Source organism: Passer domesticus, chromosome 14, assembly GCF_036417665.1.
Source record: "Passer domesticus isolate bPasDom1 chromosome 14, bPasDom1.hap1, whole genome shotgun sequence".
NCBI lineage: Eukaryota > Metazoa > Chordata > Aves > Passeriformes > Passeridae > Passer > Passer domesticus.
The window spans coordinates 4,337,063-4,353,134 of record NC_087487.1 but is presented as its reverse complement, the minus strand read 5'-3'; the positions used below and the strand labels follow the sequence as shown (position 1 = coordinate 4,353,134).

Sequence of the window (16,072 nt, the reverse complement as noted above, 5' to 3'; positions counted from 1 at the left end):
AGTCCATTAGTTAGCACTAAGAACCACCAATAAGTTAAAAGCACATGTGGACCTCTAGTGAGAATTAAACAGAAGAAAATGTACATGCTATTCTTACCCAAACAGTAATTTTTAAAATATTTGCTTCATAGGAGGGATAACGTGTGAATTCTTCAAATAAGTGGTCCCACTCTGTTGTTAAATGGCCTATGATTTCCACTTCTTTCACATATATCACTCTCCTGTTCAAGGAAAAAAGGAGTTCATTCTCAATTTCTCCCTGGGACTAGAACCTTGCTTACTTCAGAAAAACTAAACAAAATGAGAGCATTTGTTTAAGAAGGCATTTTCCATGTGGATTACAAGTATCCACTCAGCCACAGTGGACCCACATTTCCTTAATGCATTCTGAGACAATCACTTGGTCTTTAAAACCATAGATGATCTAAGACATCACACAGTATGAACAGTCCAAGGACAGGGCTAAGGAGAGAAATGCACATTTAGCTAAGGCTGCAAACAACTAAATTGCCCAATTATCATTCATGGCCTTGAAATCTTGTCCATCTGCAGCCTGAATTCTGAGCTGGGCTGGTCATTATTTAAAAAACCACACTGGGAAAGCTCCATGGTCTTATTATGGATGAGCTTCTCTCATACATTCAGGCAAGGTGCAAACTGGTGACCTGTGGGATGTGGAGATCATAATCCTTTTCATTATCTAAGCATATTTAGAAAGTTTTGAGTCCTTAAACTCAGGACTACCAACATATTCAATTCTAAAACTTGTCAGATTAGTTAAATAATAACTTTCATGCTGGTAGACTTATGACTTCATTTAGAATATTCTTTAATTAACAAGATTATAAACATGTATTATCAAACTGTTAGCTTGACTGCAAACACCACAAGCTAATCTGAAAAACCAAAAATGAAAAGAAAAGGATATTTCCCTCTACTGTGATGAAAGGGTCTCTGATCTCAGAGTAAACCATCTTCCCAAATTAGTATCCAGCTCTAACATCACAACTAAATCACATTTTCTATTAAGGAAACAAAATTTAAAAATATATATATATATAAAAAAAAGAGTAAAGAGAGAAGGAAAATAGATAGGCTGGGAGTAGCAATCAGTTTAGACTTAACCAAATGTCTAATTCCCAAGTTGAAATCATGTCAAGCCCTTAGAAATCATTCAAAATTCAATACCTGTTGGTAACAATCAGGTTTGCTCTTCTGCCTCTTGGAACTGCACAGTGGTAGTGATAAACCTCTTTCTCCAACTTCCTGATGTGCAACTTCTGAAACAGAAACAGAAAATAATTCTGAGGCTGTACAGAAACAAACAAACAAAAAAACCCAAACCAACACCAAAAAAAAGTCAAATTAAAGAAAAGAAAACCAAAACACAGAACACCAAAAACCACAAATCAAATTGGTGTCTTGAATTCAAAAGCCTTCTGAAAAGTTACCTCAGTGTTAGTTCTTTAAAGGGAGGTTCTCACAGTGCTCTCAGTCCTGAAGCTGAGTCACTGACAAGTCTGATCCATTCCACTCAAAGGTAGAACACTGACACTGCTGTGCCAGACTATTTCTTCAGCTTTGATTTCCTTTTTTGCTAGCAATTGTTTAATAATGTTCATTCTGCTACAGCCCATGCTGCAGGCTTCATTCAAGAGTGAAAACCCTGCAAAGGTCATGCATTTTTATAAGGCACATGACTCAGATCCTCAGAAAGAAACTATCAAGATACAAATTCTCAATATACCTCAAAATCAGGCTTCTGAGCTGAGCAGATATGACTATTCAATACCCAAAATACAAAGGTGTATGAAAGAGCAGATTAAATTGCTCATCACATTTTGATTATGCAACTACAATTCAAGTGACAACCTACAAATACAGAACAAGTTTTGAAATAAAGCACTGAAGTGCTCCTAGGATTTTTTTGGCAATTATTCATTGAGGTTTTTTTCAATTTCCCATTCTGTACATACTCTTTGACTACAGCATAATGTTTCCTAGAGCACGTCACCAGGATTACAATATTCCATCAACAGCACAGACCAGCAGAGAAGACAGGCTCACAGTCACCCCAACATCAAGCTCCCAGTAAGACTGGATTAAAGACATCAAGACTCACGGAATTCACATCAAAACATAATGCAGAAAAAGATAAAAATAGGAAATTAATAACATGGAACCAGTGGGAACCCAGCCTCAAAGTGGGTATGGGAATAAATCTGTGTCAACCACTGGTTTTCCTAAAATGCAATAAGTCTTTAAAAAAAGACACTTACAAATAGTGTTTAATTAGCAAAAATTAAAGTCAATGCATATTAGCTTAGTAGTCTCCAGGTCAATACAAGCACCTTTTTTATGTTACACTCTGTTTTAAGGGAAAATGGGCAGCTCCTGTGTAGAAACATGGGGAAACATAAGGAAGAATGCCTGTATGAAGAATGCACACACTTCAGATCAACCTTTAGCAAATGGGTGTCCCCAGATTGGTTTGATATTCTTCAGAGCAAAGCAGGATGACTTTCAGTTCATTTTACAGCTGTTACTGTGGAATTCAGCCTCTATAACAGTAAATTCCTCAAGTTTCTGACAAACTAGCAACAATAACCTAAAGAGGAAGGACTAAGAATTCAGTAGGTTTCTTGTTAATTCTTGTAAATAGCCATTTCTTTTTTATTTCCTCAGATGGACCCAAAAACCAATGAGATGACAATAGAGGCTGCACTTGATTCCACAGTTTTCTGCCTGTGATTAACAGGTTTAATTCTATGCAGTTTAAGTAACCAAAACTGAAAGATCAGCTTACATAAGAATCAATTAAAAGAAGGTTTGATTTTTATATTTGCATTTTATTTTCATATATTCAAAAGTTCAGCAAATATCTTAAAGCATCATCATACATCACAATTGACTCAAAAAATCCTTTAATCTCAGAAGTGGATGAATATTCAAGAGCTGTAGTCAACAGCATAGTGTTTTCCTGGACTTGCTCTAGTGATGTTATGTTTTGAAATACATTTTTATCCAGCATTTTTCAGTAAGCAAAACCATAGGGTCAACCAACATCTTCTATAAAAAATATCCCTTTCTGACCATCTTAAAAATTTCTGAAACTGTACAATGTATATGAAAGGAAAAAAAAATGCCAGAAAGACTGCTTATCTCAAAGCCTCTTCAAAACATTAGAAGAAACAAGGCAGCATATGACTAAAATGAAAATATGAACTCACATTTTATACCTGAACCTTAGCTGTTTCAAAAATAAGTAAAAAATTGAAGAAATAGAAAACCTACCACCATGTGAAGACTGCAATTCAAAGGCTGCAATCCATATTCTGAATCCTTTTGTTGAATATGAAGAAATTAGACATGCCACATATTTAAACAGATTTATTCATAAGCATGTTTCTCTATTCAAACTCAAAGCTTTGGAGAGAAAGCCTGTTTCTCATAACTTCAGAAACAATCCCAACAGTATTTTTAGATTTTACATGCAATATGTTACCAAAGCAAGAGTTCCCAGTGAGGCCTGTGCCTAAAAGATGCAGTATTTGTGAGCTATTCTCAATACACCTGATGGATGCCAGCACAATGGTGGTGGCATTATGTAAAAAGGGGATTGCACTTGATGTAAATTACTCCATGATCTGCACACTCTTAAAATTTAGACATCTTAATCAAAAGCTGTTATTTTTATGAGCATACTACAGCACTTTGAAGAAGTTAACTCATTCTTATTTTACATGGAAATGAAAGAACCAATGCAAATTTACACAGCAGAACAGCGAGTCAAGCAGAAATAGAATCTGCAGTTTCCAGCATAGTCTATGCTCTGCCACAACAACACTGTCTCACCACCCTGCCTCAATTATTCATGAGGTGTTCTGCATTCTTTATAAAGCTCCATGCTTTAACTGGGAAATGAAACAAAGTAATGCCACAGGCATTGAATAATGTATGAGTGACATCATGGCAGCCCTGAGGAGCTGGGCCAGCAGCAGCCCCTGCCAGCACAGGCACAGCCCCACCACACCAAAGGCTCCCAGCACCTGCTCCAGCAAAGCTCAGCTCCAGCACTCCTCAGACCATGATTAAAACTGCTGAGAAGTGATTCCTTGGAAAACAATTCTCCTAGAGCTGCCCTTTGAGTTCTGCAGGCACGCTGTGCATTCATGAGTAACAAAAGGCATCGTGTGCTGCCCATGAGCTGAGCTGCAGCCTGCACCACGGCACATCCCACTCCCAGCTTTGGGCCTGGCTGAGCACAGCCCCACACAGCCCACAAAGATCACATCCAGCACTTCTGGGACAAGGAACTGCAGAAACAAGTTGACACAACTCAACTGATCTACTCCACCTGGCTGTGTCCTCAGTTTGCACCACAACCCCCACTTTCCTGTGGAATAAGCACCTTTTCTTTTAAAACCTACATTTTACTCCTCTAAGTCAAGCTCTAATGCCTACTTTTCACACAAAAGTAATTAAGTAAAACATTTTTCCATCCAATCACTGGATGGTATTGAGGCACCTGATCCTTAAGGTAACCTTACAAGGTTTCCACTCCATGAGCCTATATTTATTTTAAAGGGACATATGCATTAAATGTAGTTAAAGTAGATGAGAAGGTGTGGGTCCTTGAGCTACTTGTAATACAGGATCAAAATTGGATCCTAAAATAAGCAGCACTTGTACCTATTGTGATTAAATTTGTAAATGCATATAGGACTGATTTTCTGACTCTTTTCATTAAATATCGAATTTCATGTAAAGACACTGTCCTGTCTTGTTTTACATTGCTTGCTAACTTACACTAGAAAACAAAGCCTTCCCAACACTGACCTCTAGCAAGAAAATCAAGAACAGTTACTTCACCCTCTCCTGTATTCCATTAAGTGACTTGTTGAAAGAAACCAACTGTATTTAGTGAACTGTAAAGAGGATCTATTCCTGGTTTGTATCCTGTTCCAATCTACACCTCTTAAGAAAAATACAAATACCAGATGTGGAGGAACTGCATAACATCAAATTTTCTGTGTTGATTGTGCCACCTTTTCCTTTTTGCTAGAGGTAAAAACATAGGGGAAAAAAAAAAAAAAAAAAAAAAAAAAAAAAAAAAAAAAATTTGGCCTGCCTAGTATATCTCAACTTAATTTTATTTAATCCTCAAAAAAAAATCACTAAATGTTATTTTGAATAATTTTAAATTGACCATTACATTCTAAAAGGCATTACCAGCCAAGATGCTTCTGTTCAACATTTTTTCCCATAAAACAGGCAAAAAAATTTGCTCTGACAACAGCTTGTTAAGCTTAGCTTGCTAATTTCTAAGATGCTGTATTAGTAATGAGATTTATGGCATTGCTTAGTATAGAAATACATATATACTTATTTATATATGTATGCATGTGTGTAAATTCCTGTTAACAGCTGAAAGTTTATACTTATTTTTGATGTTTAAGAGCAAAGCCCCTGAAGGTTCTGTGAATAAAAGCCAGAGTCATTTAAGCTGTGTGTTTAACTGAGCAAATTCATAAAGAACCAGCAGTAGTAACTTGAAGGGTCAGCAGACATGTATCTGTCAGACTATGGCACAGAACAGAAACCACAAGCACAGGTTTTCTCAGCATTTCTATGAAAATTTGAAATTACAAGCATTTTCCCAGAAGTAAAGTCTATTCTCTATCACTATTTTAAATTTTGCTCAAGATTTCCTCTGCCCCTCTGTCCACAGCTCTACTCTAGGAGAGCACCAATAAATAAATGAACTTTGGATCTAACCTACTGTGATTCTTTTTTCCAAGTGCCTTCTGTTGTTGCCATTTATAAGGAGCTAAGCATCCTCAGAAAAATAAATATACAGGAAACTAACCCTCCCTCTCTCTCCCATCTGACTCACTCATCTAATCTTACTGAAGATTGTTATTCATGTTTGTTTTCTGAGCCTGGAGAACATGAAACACCACTTTATTCAACTGCTACACAGAAAAGACTGAGAAGGGGAGAGGACATGGTAAATGCAATCATGCCCTTTATCTAAATACTTAAGGCAGATGAAAAACCATGAGAGAAATAGACAAGAAATACGGAAAATGTTTACTCCATTATTCCAGTTCTTGCTGCATGCCAGGAGAGAAGGAGAAATAAAAGAAATGTTAGAAATAGAACGGGGTATAAGAATCAAAAGACCATGTACAAGCAAATAGCAAATATCAAAGTTTTGGTCTTAAAATGTTAATGTAGACAGTTATTTTACTCCAACTTTTTAGCAACAGAATAAGCATTTAAAAATAAGTATTAAGAACACAAAGCCTAAAAATACAAATTAACCAGATTCTGACTATCAAGAACTTGAAAACTCATGTTGTTCATCTTCCATATGTTAGGCACATCCACATGAGAAAGCAGGCTAAATGTCCACACAGTGCCTGTAGCTATGACAGATTGCTATTATGAGCAACAGAAGGAAAAACCAAACAGCAGTATTATGAAAATACATGCAGTTTTTTAATTGCTGATACAACCAAACAATTCAAGGTCTATTGCTTAGTTGCTTAGTCTGTAAGCCAACCTTAGCTTTGTTATAAAGAGAAAAATCTGGAACTACCAAAATGTGGGATTTGTCACATATTTAAATACTAATCCCTACAATTTTTAACCCTACTATCTCCTTTCAGAGTATGAGAAGTGAACATAAAATGGAGAAGATCATTGAACAGCAATGCTCCAGTTTCCATTTTGCATTCAGCTTACTCCTGCTATCCACTCATGCTTTATGAAAGAGGCTGGGGCAAATTTTTACTTCAGATAATGTCTACTACAGATTGATTGCAGCTTAATCCTTTATGGAACCCTCAAACTCTGTAAAGAGAATTTTAACTGTGTTTACAATGCAAAACATACCTCAAATAAATCATAGCCCTCAGCTTCCACCCTGTTGTAGGGCCGGATGATGCCATCCTCACGGATGAGGCGTGGGGGACGGAGATTGGACACTTCCTCAGTTGATTCTGCCACCCTGCCACACAGTGCAACATGATTCTGGTAAGCTTAATACAATCCTGAGTTTCACAAACACTTCTTTAGAAGTCAGCCTTTCACTTGTCACACATCCCACTAACACACCCTGCAGATGTAAATAGTAAAGACACACTACTAATAATAAATCAAAAGTAGCACTAGCCAATTACACAGCTACAGAAACAGCTGGAAAAGTTTATTCCCAAATGCAGATAACTTACTAAGGGTTTTCAAGTTTATTAACACACTATCCAAAGGTCCCATTAAAACACAAGGAGGTCCTGATGGGCACTGCCAACCAATTTCAGACTGGGAAGTTTTACTCTGAAAATTTCAGTGGCCTGTCTTTCACAGTAAATTTAACTGACATTTCTCCTCAGGAGAAGGTGCAAAATGAAAAAATGGATTAGTTACTGTCTACACTGAACTACCACAGTATCTTCTCTGAAGCAGCAATTTCCTCGCCATCATTTGTTACCGGCTACAGGACCTTCCTCAACCTCACATATCATCCTGCTTCTTATATTTAACAAACAGTTGTGGGGCACTACTGGAGCCCTTTACCACCTGGTATCCAGCACAGGGGGAGTACTTCAGAATTCTTCTGCACTGTACCTTTGAATTCCCTGGAAGGTACTGCTTGCCATATCTACAATGCCTCCCGTCGGCCGGGCTACAACTCCTACAAGCCCCTTCCCAATTCCTTTAAAGAATCCAGCTGCACCTTCTTTTTTAGCACCTTGAAAAGAATAGAAACAGAAAAATAAATGTTTTCATGATCTACTTAACCACAGAATTAAAGCATTATTGCTACAGGGGAACTGTTTTGTGTTGGAAACAGCTCACAGCCAGTGATTGCACAGAGTCCTATTGCACAAAGAGCTGTCTGTGCAAAGTCACCCACTGCTTCCTGGTCTGCTCAGACACATCACTGTTCACTTGATACCTCACCAGCCTCTGAAGGGCCCAGAACTGAGATGTTATCAAGATTCTCCTTCTCACACTTTCAGTCTGGACTATAAGCCAATAGCTGAGTTTTTTATAGGTTGACAGTAATAACAAAATATTCTGAAGACACTAAGATGAACAAGTATGACAGAAGTTAACTATTTCTATCTCAAAATTACATTGTTCTGGTGATATATAAACTATGGGAGAACCAAAGCAGGTGTGGTCACCCATCCAAGAGACAAGGACTACATACCAAAGTACCACACAAAAGCTATAAAATACCACACAGTTACAATTGACTCCCAACATTTAAATCACTGCCACTTGAACATTAATAAGAGGCATTTTAGCCTGGATATTTTCCATCATCTATAATTTTCATGGAAGTAACAGGAACAAATACTGACTTCAGACATAAAACCAAATTTGCTTTCTAAGATTTCTCTGATCTCTGGAGTCCCAAAAAACTTTTTCAGCTCGTGATTTTTACTTTATTATTTTTACTATCTTTATTCTGGCTTCAGACAATTAATTGGGTGCTACAGCAGGCCTAACAAAATACATCACAGAGACAACCCATTCTTAACTCATACAAAGGTTTAAAAGGTGGTAAACCCAACCACAGATACAAAGATATTTGAGGAAATCATTGTGTAAATTCACATTTGAATAAGAAATATAAAAATCTTGCTGTGCCTTAGCATCACCATACTTGGTTTGTTATTTCTTAACATTACAAAATAAACTGTCAAGTACTGAGAAACCACTTCCTTTGTGCTTACCTTCGACTGGTTTAGTGATGATGCCTGTCACACCTCCAACAACACCCTGAAACAAAGATAATTAAGTTTCCAATGAGAAACTGAAATGCTGTCAGTCCAACTGGGCAGGCTGTTGCCTCACATCTTTATTTTAATACTTTATAATGTAAAGTTCAGTATCAGAAACACTGTTTGGCTGGGGATTTTGGCTTTGTTTTTTCTCTTTTTATTTTTAAAAAAACTATGACTGAGGCAAAGACTTGAATAACAGAATTGACTGCAAGGTCAAGTTAGGGCCTGTCACAGCATATACAACAGCTGAGATGGCCACCATGCCCACATCTGCTCCTCTTGTTCTTTATACCTTTTACCCCCCTCATGTTCATGCACTGCACCTGTGTGCCCTCTGCTCTCTTTGGTGGTTGGTCAGTGCCCCTGGGCACTCCATGGCTCATTGCTGTCAGTGCTGCTCACCTGTTGCTCACAGCTGTGCCCATTCCCAATTACCACAAACAAGGGCCCAGTTACCTTAATTACCTGACACATTTGTTGAATATGAGCAACTATTAATTTATTTATACAATACACAGGACAAATTGGTGTTATTTCCTGTTCAAGATCCTAACTTCAGTTCCTCAGGTTACCAGAAACATGACCTCAAACACTACAGCTGATGCACTACACTGAGTCTCCCATAAACCCACTGCCTGTCTCTTCTGTTAAAAAAGATCTCAAACTTCTTGCAGGTGATTTTCAAGCAAGTTGGCAGATGAAACACTCATCTCCAAACCCTTACCCGTAACAGGCCTTTTCCTCCTTTAGCCAGGCTCTCCCCAAAGTCTTTTGGCTGCCGACCCATCTCCTCTCTCCTTTTCTGCTGAAATTCTTCATCCAGAGTAATGGCAGCCAAGCCTTTGCCAACAGTACCAGTGATCCTGGACACCATCCCTGCTGCCCCACCTGAGGGAACAGGGCACAAAGCAAAAGTTACCATGCTTTCACAGTTTAACACCAGACAACACACAGGAAGCCAACAAGTTCATAGCAATTTCCCTTCATATTCAGTTTAGATATGATGAATTCACACAGAGCCATGTTATCCATGAGAAGAATCCAGAATCTGGTCTGATATCCATACATACAGCAACAGGAAACACTTACAGCATTTCACTATGTGTTACATAGCATAATGGATGAAATAGTGTTTTCTCTAATTACTGCCAAGACACAGCTAATAAAAATCTGAAGTAATTGTAACAGAACACTTCTCAGGCTTCCCCAGATATTTTAGGACTATTAAAATTATGCTTCTTATTTATCCAGAGCATGTTACTAATTTAATTATATATGCAATGTTTCTCACATTGGTTGCTTAGTCTACAAACAGATACTTAGATGGTCTCATGTAAATTATGTGTGAATGATCTGTATCACAAACACTGGCAACAGTATGACAACCTTAAATATTCACCAGAAAAATACTATGGGAATTCACCAAAAAAGAACACTATGACACATACCCACTGTGTGCCCAAGAAGACTTCTAACACCAATCACAAAGCCTTCAGCAAATTCTTCAGGTCCTTGAACAGCACCCTAAAAATGAAATTTATTAGGAATAGTAGAAAACTACACAATGATGCATCTCTTTCAAGAAAAACTAGCAATTCCTTTACACTGATGCAAGTAAGGCCATCTGAATAGGTTATTTCTTTGAAATTCACATTAAAAAATTACTGCTGCCTGCCTGTTCAGAGTGTGGAGTACAGTGACAACAAACTATAACTCTATCAGTACCTTCAATCAGCCTTTTATAAAGACACAGTTAAAGAATCAGGAACTCATACCTGGAATGGCTCATAGAAAAAAGCTTCAACTCCCTCAGACAGCCCTCTGATCAAACCAAATGGATTTCCAAGAACATCTAATCCAAGTACAAGAACATACATCTGTTTCAGGAACTAAATGATGAGAGGGAAGAAAAAAGGCAAACAATAAAAGCAGGGTTATGAGCTGTTGTCACACACATCAGAACCTCAGCCTGGTTCATTGTTTAATTTACTACCCAAGTAAGGCATTGAGTGCCCAAATAAGTATTTGGTGAAGAAAAATAAAATCTTTAAGACACATACTCAAAATTGTACACAAAGGCTTGACTAAATAAGCTTACTTGTTCACTGTAGTGTCTAATAACTCTCATCCTCAGTTGATCTCTCTTGTAGAACTGGTATTTAATTTCAAAGAAAGCAAGTCTGAAAGACAAGTAATCATACATAAGTTAAAGATACCCTTTCTAATTCAAATACTCCTCTGCTTTCCTTCAGAAAATCCTGAAGACTATTGCCTTAAAAAGGATCCCAAACCCCATCTTCTCTCCATTCCTCCCTTTCCCCTAAGGCTGTCTAAACTTAGACTAGAGTCAGTCAGCAAGGTTTACCATGGATTCAATTATTAAGTGTACAGCAAAGTATTAAACAAAAAAACCCAAACAATCAACCCCAACCAATTGAATTTGCTTACTTGAAAATAACATCATCCACATCTGTTAGAGTAGCTCCAATACTTTTCAACAGCAAATTCAGAGAATGGATGGCTATCATTTCTTCCCCTTTATCTGATGCTTCTCCACCAGAAGCCAGAGACAAACTCAAATGCAACTGTCAAGGCAGAATTAGTAAAACAAGACAAATCAAGACCAAAGAAAAGCCAAACCAGAGCAGCCAGTCACCAGGTCATGTGATGCACGTGTAACAAATCAGTGATGAAAGCTGAGGAAAGCTAGCATTTCATCTACAGATGACTTTTCTTCCCTTGCTCAAAGAAATCTAAGTGCTTCAAGAGAGACATGAAGATAATCCCATTAAAGTGTATTTTAATACAATTTATGATACATTACTTTATTCAGTATTTTATATGGCTTTCACCATTATTATACCCATTGATTCCTCCCACTTAGTTATGGCTAAAGGTCTGTTTGTACTCATGGGCAACAGAGGAAGTTTTCCAACAAAGTATTAAATTCTAGAGAATGTAAAATCCCCACTAGGGACATATTTACTGTAATGAATTAATTGGATGATTTATTAACCAATAATCTCTCTATTGCATACCTTAATTGGAGAAATATGGAAATGTTCAAAGAAGCTGAGCATTGACACATCTGTTAGGGAAGACTCCATCAGCTCAGTGTTAAGTGCATCCACATCTTGCTGAATTAATTTAGACTGGTTTCAATATTTAAAAGAGAAAAAGGAAGTTAATCTCATCTTTATATGTAATACACGTAATCATATTATATCTAAATGTGTTTTCATATATCTATAAATAAACAGTAGAAAAAATAATCATAGTTAAATACAGTTAACTAACTTAAATATGAGAGTACTCATGAATACAGGGATAGCAAAAAAAACCTCCAAACAACCCACAACAAAAACAAAATTTTTGTTTATTTTTTTAATATTATATTGATATTCACTTAAATTCCTCAATCACTTATGGCCCCATTCCAGCAAAAGTCTGTTTCTCTCAAACGTTACCCTCTGTCTTTCAGCTTCTGGGTCTGTAGATGGAGTGAAAAGCTCACTAAGTGCTCCTAAAAACCCTTGATCAATTTTCAGTGCCATTTCCTGGATAAGGACCATGAAGTACCTAAAACAGGAAAGAAAGTGTATACCTGCATAAATTTAACTTAGATATTATATGCTTAGCCTACACAAGTAAAGTCTTGCTATGCAATGTCACATATTAAGAATTACAATCTACAATATCAACTCTCAATTTATAGTTAGAAGTGCTTACTGGCCAGCAGTGCACAGCAAACAGACACACAACTCTGATACTGTAGTACAAGAAGGAAATAATTCTGATTACTAAAGAATTTGCATAACAGTCTCTTCACGTGGTCAGTCCTTATTTTCTAAAATAAAGTTCCTTTTTGAATGATTTTTTTTATTGGAGACATTTAAAAACGCAATCTGAAGTCAAGAGTGGTTTGAATAGGAGAACAAACTTTAGAACAAAGCTCCCTTCTAAAATATAGCACATCTCTAATATTAAATTACAATTCATTGTTACACTCACTTGAATTGCAGGACTTGGCTGTATTCATTGAATCTAGTGATGATGCTGATGTCAATGAAGGGTTTTGGTTCTAAAGAGAAAAAAATACTTAAAAATAAATTGCCAAGCTCCTACTTTCAAGGTTGAATAAATCTGGTATTACTATAGGCTTTCTCTTACCTGAATCCAAAGCAATGGACTTGGGAGGGGCTACAGGGTGAAATACAACAGGAAACATCGATCCTGGTAATTGATTATCAACCTAAAAAATTATTGCATAATTACAGGAATATTTTAGTGACACGATAATCAAACAGTTCTCATTTCAGAAGGCTTCAGTAACTTGTTTATAAATTGTGTTCAAGAGGAATGCCCTACTTATTAGGGTGGAAGGAGGAAAGAGCAAAAGGATTACTCTGATACCACTGTGGAATTTACTCATTCAGTTATAAAAGGTCAGATGGTTGCAAGATGCTTAGAGAGGTTCACACCCACAAAGACTCACTTACAAGGTCTGCAGCTCATGGCATACATTGATTGTGTAGTGAAAACCACTTTCAGGCAAAAGTAAAAACAAAATGGAAGATAAAAGGAAAGAGCAAACTTCCCCACCAGCTGGTCAGAAAAAGCACCAGGGTCCTCAGTGAAGGGCAGCAAATGGAGATGAAGATGGCAATGATGATGACTCAAGATTATTTTCCTCTGACACTGAACACTTCTTGCCAGTACCTGCTAATGTGCTCTACTGGCAAATGCAGCAACACTGTTAGTACTGACAGGACTATGCTGATCTGCCGCAAGTGTTGCACATTAATTCAGTGTAAATATTACATGTAGATACATTACTGCATACCATTTTAGCATATTTTAATGCCTGTTCTCTACTTCCCATTAGACAGGCAGTTTTTCTACTAAAGGTCTCTAAACCCCTAGATATACTCTGTAGAATAATGTTACACTTCTGTGTAAAAACTACAGTAAAAGTTTGAAAAAGGTTGAGGTCTGTTTTAAAACACCAAAACACAGCTCTTTAGTAATAAACTCTCCATCATAGCACCCTGCTTTACATTAGCACACAGTTTTGTGGAATTCCTTACACACTACTTCAAAATCCTGGGATGACAGTTCTGCTATACTTTTCCATCACAGCACCCCTGCTACTCTGCTGTAGCGAGCAAAGCACCACACGCATAAGATTTGGAGATACTTCTTCACATAAATGAATGAAATCAAAGCCTTAATGTGTCTGTTAAGTTTCAAAACCAGAGGAAGGCTGGTACCTGCAGCCAGTAGAGCTGAGCACGTAAACTCCTCTGGTGAGGTGACTGCTTGAATTCAACCTGAATTCCTGACAGGAAGTTACGGCGGATGCTGCATCTCACCGGGAGACGCATTTCCATTGGAGACTTGCTAAAATTCACCTGCAAATATAAGAAAGCAGAGCTAAGATACAGTTTAATTTGGGAAACAATAAAATGGTACATTACTAGTTGACAGACTAGCAAATAAACCCTCTGGTTTTCCTTATTATCAGACCACAACGTTACTGAATTTCTCCATCTAATTAACTGCATGGAAAGTAGTGAAAACCACCAGTTTGTCTGACAAGGACATTGCACTGTAGCTTTAGTAGTCCAAGATATTAAAGATATTTATATGCAGCTGACTACTTTCCCAACTGACATTTTCCCCCAATCCTGAAACTTTTAAGTTATGAGAGCAGAAGCATAAAGCTGTCCTTTATTGAGAGTAAAATGCAATGACCTACAGATAAACTATTCCATACCATGTACTACAAATGCACTACTGCAATGGTCAAAATTGAAGTATTCAAAGAGCTGAGGGTATATACATGTTTTTGAAATGAAAGGATGATATAGGAAACAAGCCTGACCCATGGTACTATAAAATGGTTGTATTGGACTTAGCCATTTGAATACACTCTTTATGCATGGAATACAGGTATGTATAATTAATGTCTGAACAACATCAAGTAAGTGGATTCATTTCCAGAGTCCTTGAACGCTGCAGACTCCTTTACCATATTAAGTAATGGGAACTGCACCTTATAAAAAAGCTAAAATAAAAATTTCAATAAAGAATTTAGGGTATATACTGCAAATATAGGTTCACAACTAACACACAGACACTGAGCTATCTTTTCTACCACACAAAAGAAAAATCCCTTGAAATTCTTACTTCATAACACTAGCCTTGATAATACCTCAGTACTGCCTCAGTATGACCACAAGACAAAAACATTCTACTGTGTAAAATGTGTACCTATTTATATAAAAAAATCTTGCCTCTTGTTTGTGTTTCTCTTCACACAGCATCTATCCCAACTTAGCAAACAAGCAGGCTGTTTTAACTGTTGCACTTGTTCTGCAAGCATTTAAATACTGAAATTCAATATATACCTCAGTATTGCTGTCCAGTTTATGCCAACCAGGACCTTGGAAAGCACTCTTGGAGAGATACTTTTGATACGCTTGTTCCAGTAGGTTTATTTGCTTTTGATTAAATGGTTTCCACTTTTGCCTTGGCTTCCGTTCCCAAACAACATCAGAACTGCAAGACATATAACCAAGTTAACAATTTTGCAGTATTTATACCTTTCTTATGCATGCAAACCATGTAAAATAATTTCTCAGGCTCAAAAAACCCTACTATCTCTTTTTTTAATGTAAGCTAAAAAAAAAGGCAGTTAAATCCTATTGGTTCTAATTCCACAATAGGAGTAAATGCAAAACTTAATTTTAATTAAAACTGCTTCACTTAATTTAACTTGAAACATATCCCCTTCAACTCTATTGCTAAAATTATAATACACTGCCAAACATTGATTATTCAAAGGAATATTTACACTTCCATGGGCAGTACCTAGTAATTCCTATGTAAGAGATTTCTTTCTTATTTTCATTGTTAACTAGAGAAAGTCCAAGACTATGGATTGACAAGTTTATTTCTTGATCAGGTTGCTCCAGCTCCTCCGCTTGTCGTGCTTTAGAAACCAGTGCCACATCATCTGTGAAAAGCAGCACCCGCTGCCGTCCATCCAGGAAAGACACCCAGTGAATTTGAGTATTTGCATTGTAAGGGAACTGGCCACAGTCATCCTGTATCAGAGGGAAAAAAAGCATATTACATGAGTGAATCCCTGATGTTGCTCTATGTTTATAAGCAAGTTTACATAGAAACATAAACCAGAATTCAGTATTTTTCCTGTTTGTTCAGTTTACTGCATTGTCCTAACTTGGTTGCAGCTGGTACCTTGACAC

The 16,072-nt window shown here is 37.1% G+C and overlaps 1 protein-coding gene across 8 annotated transcripts in view; it reads right to left on the bottom strand.

Annotated features, from left to right (window-relative positions):
- Positions 1-16,072, bottom strand: part of VPS13C (vacuolar protein sorting 13 homolog C) — a 178,252-nt gene that overhangs the window by 106,457 nt on the left and 55,723 nt on the right. For 5 of the 8 annotated variants that reach the window (XR_010347747.1, XM_064389376.1, XM_064389380.1 and 2 more), the window contains 17 exons: positions 15,675-15,910; positions 15,212-15,362; positions 14,072-14,212; positions 12,972-13,053; positions 12,813-12,882; positions 12,269-12,380; positions 11,840-11,953; positions 11,250-11,386; positions 10,900-10,981; positions 10,577-10,690; positions 10,250-10,325; positions 9,526-9,689; positions 8,751-8,796; positions 7,633-7,756; positions 6,901-7,015; positions 1,189-1,280; positions 98-221 (listed from right to left, as the gene is read on the bottom strand). Coding sequence is in view for 6 of the 8 variants with exons in the window: in XM_064389376.1 (XP_064245446.1) it covers positions 98-221; positions 1,189-1,280; positions 6,901-7,015; positions 7,633-7,756; positions 8,751-8,796; positions 9,526-9,689; positions 10,250-10,325; positions 10,577-10,690; positions 10,900-10,981; positions 11,250-11,386; positions 11,840-11,953; positions 12,269-12,380; positions 12,813-12,882; positions 12,972-13,053; positions 14,072-14,212; positions 15,212-15,362; positions 15,675-15,910 (1,980 nt within the window). In the remaining 2 variants the exon portion in view is untranslated. Of the gene's footprint in view, positions 1-97; positions 222-1,188; positions 1,281-1,451; positions 1,667-5,948; positions 6,117-6,900; positions 7,124-7,632; positions 7,757-8,750; positions 8,797-9,525; positions 9,690-10,249; positions 10,326-10,576; positions 10,691-10,899; positions 10,982-11,249; positions 11,387-11,839; positions 11,954-12,268; positions 12,381-12,812; positions 12,883-12,971; positions 13,054-14,071; positions 14,213-15,211; positions 15,363-15,674; positions 15,911-16,072 lie in introns of those variants that run through there. The other 3 variants (XR_010347749.1, XM_064389378.1, XM_064389379.1) reach the window with 3 other exon arrangements.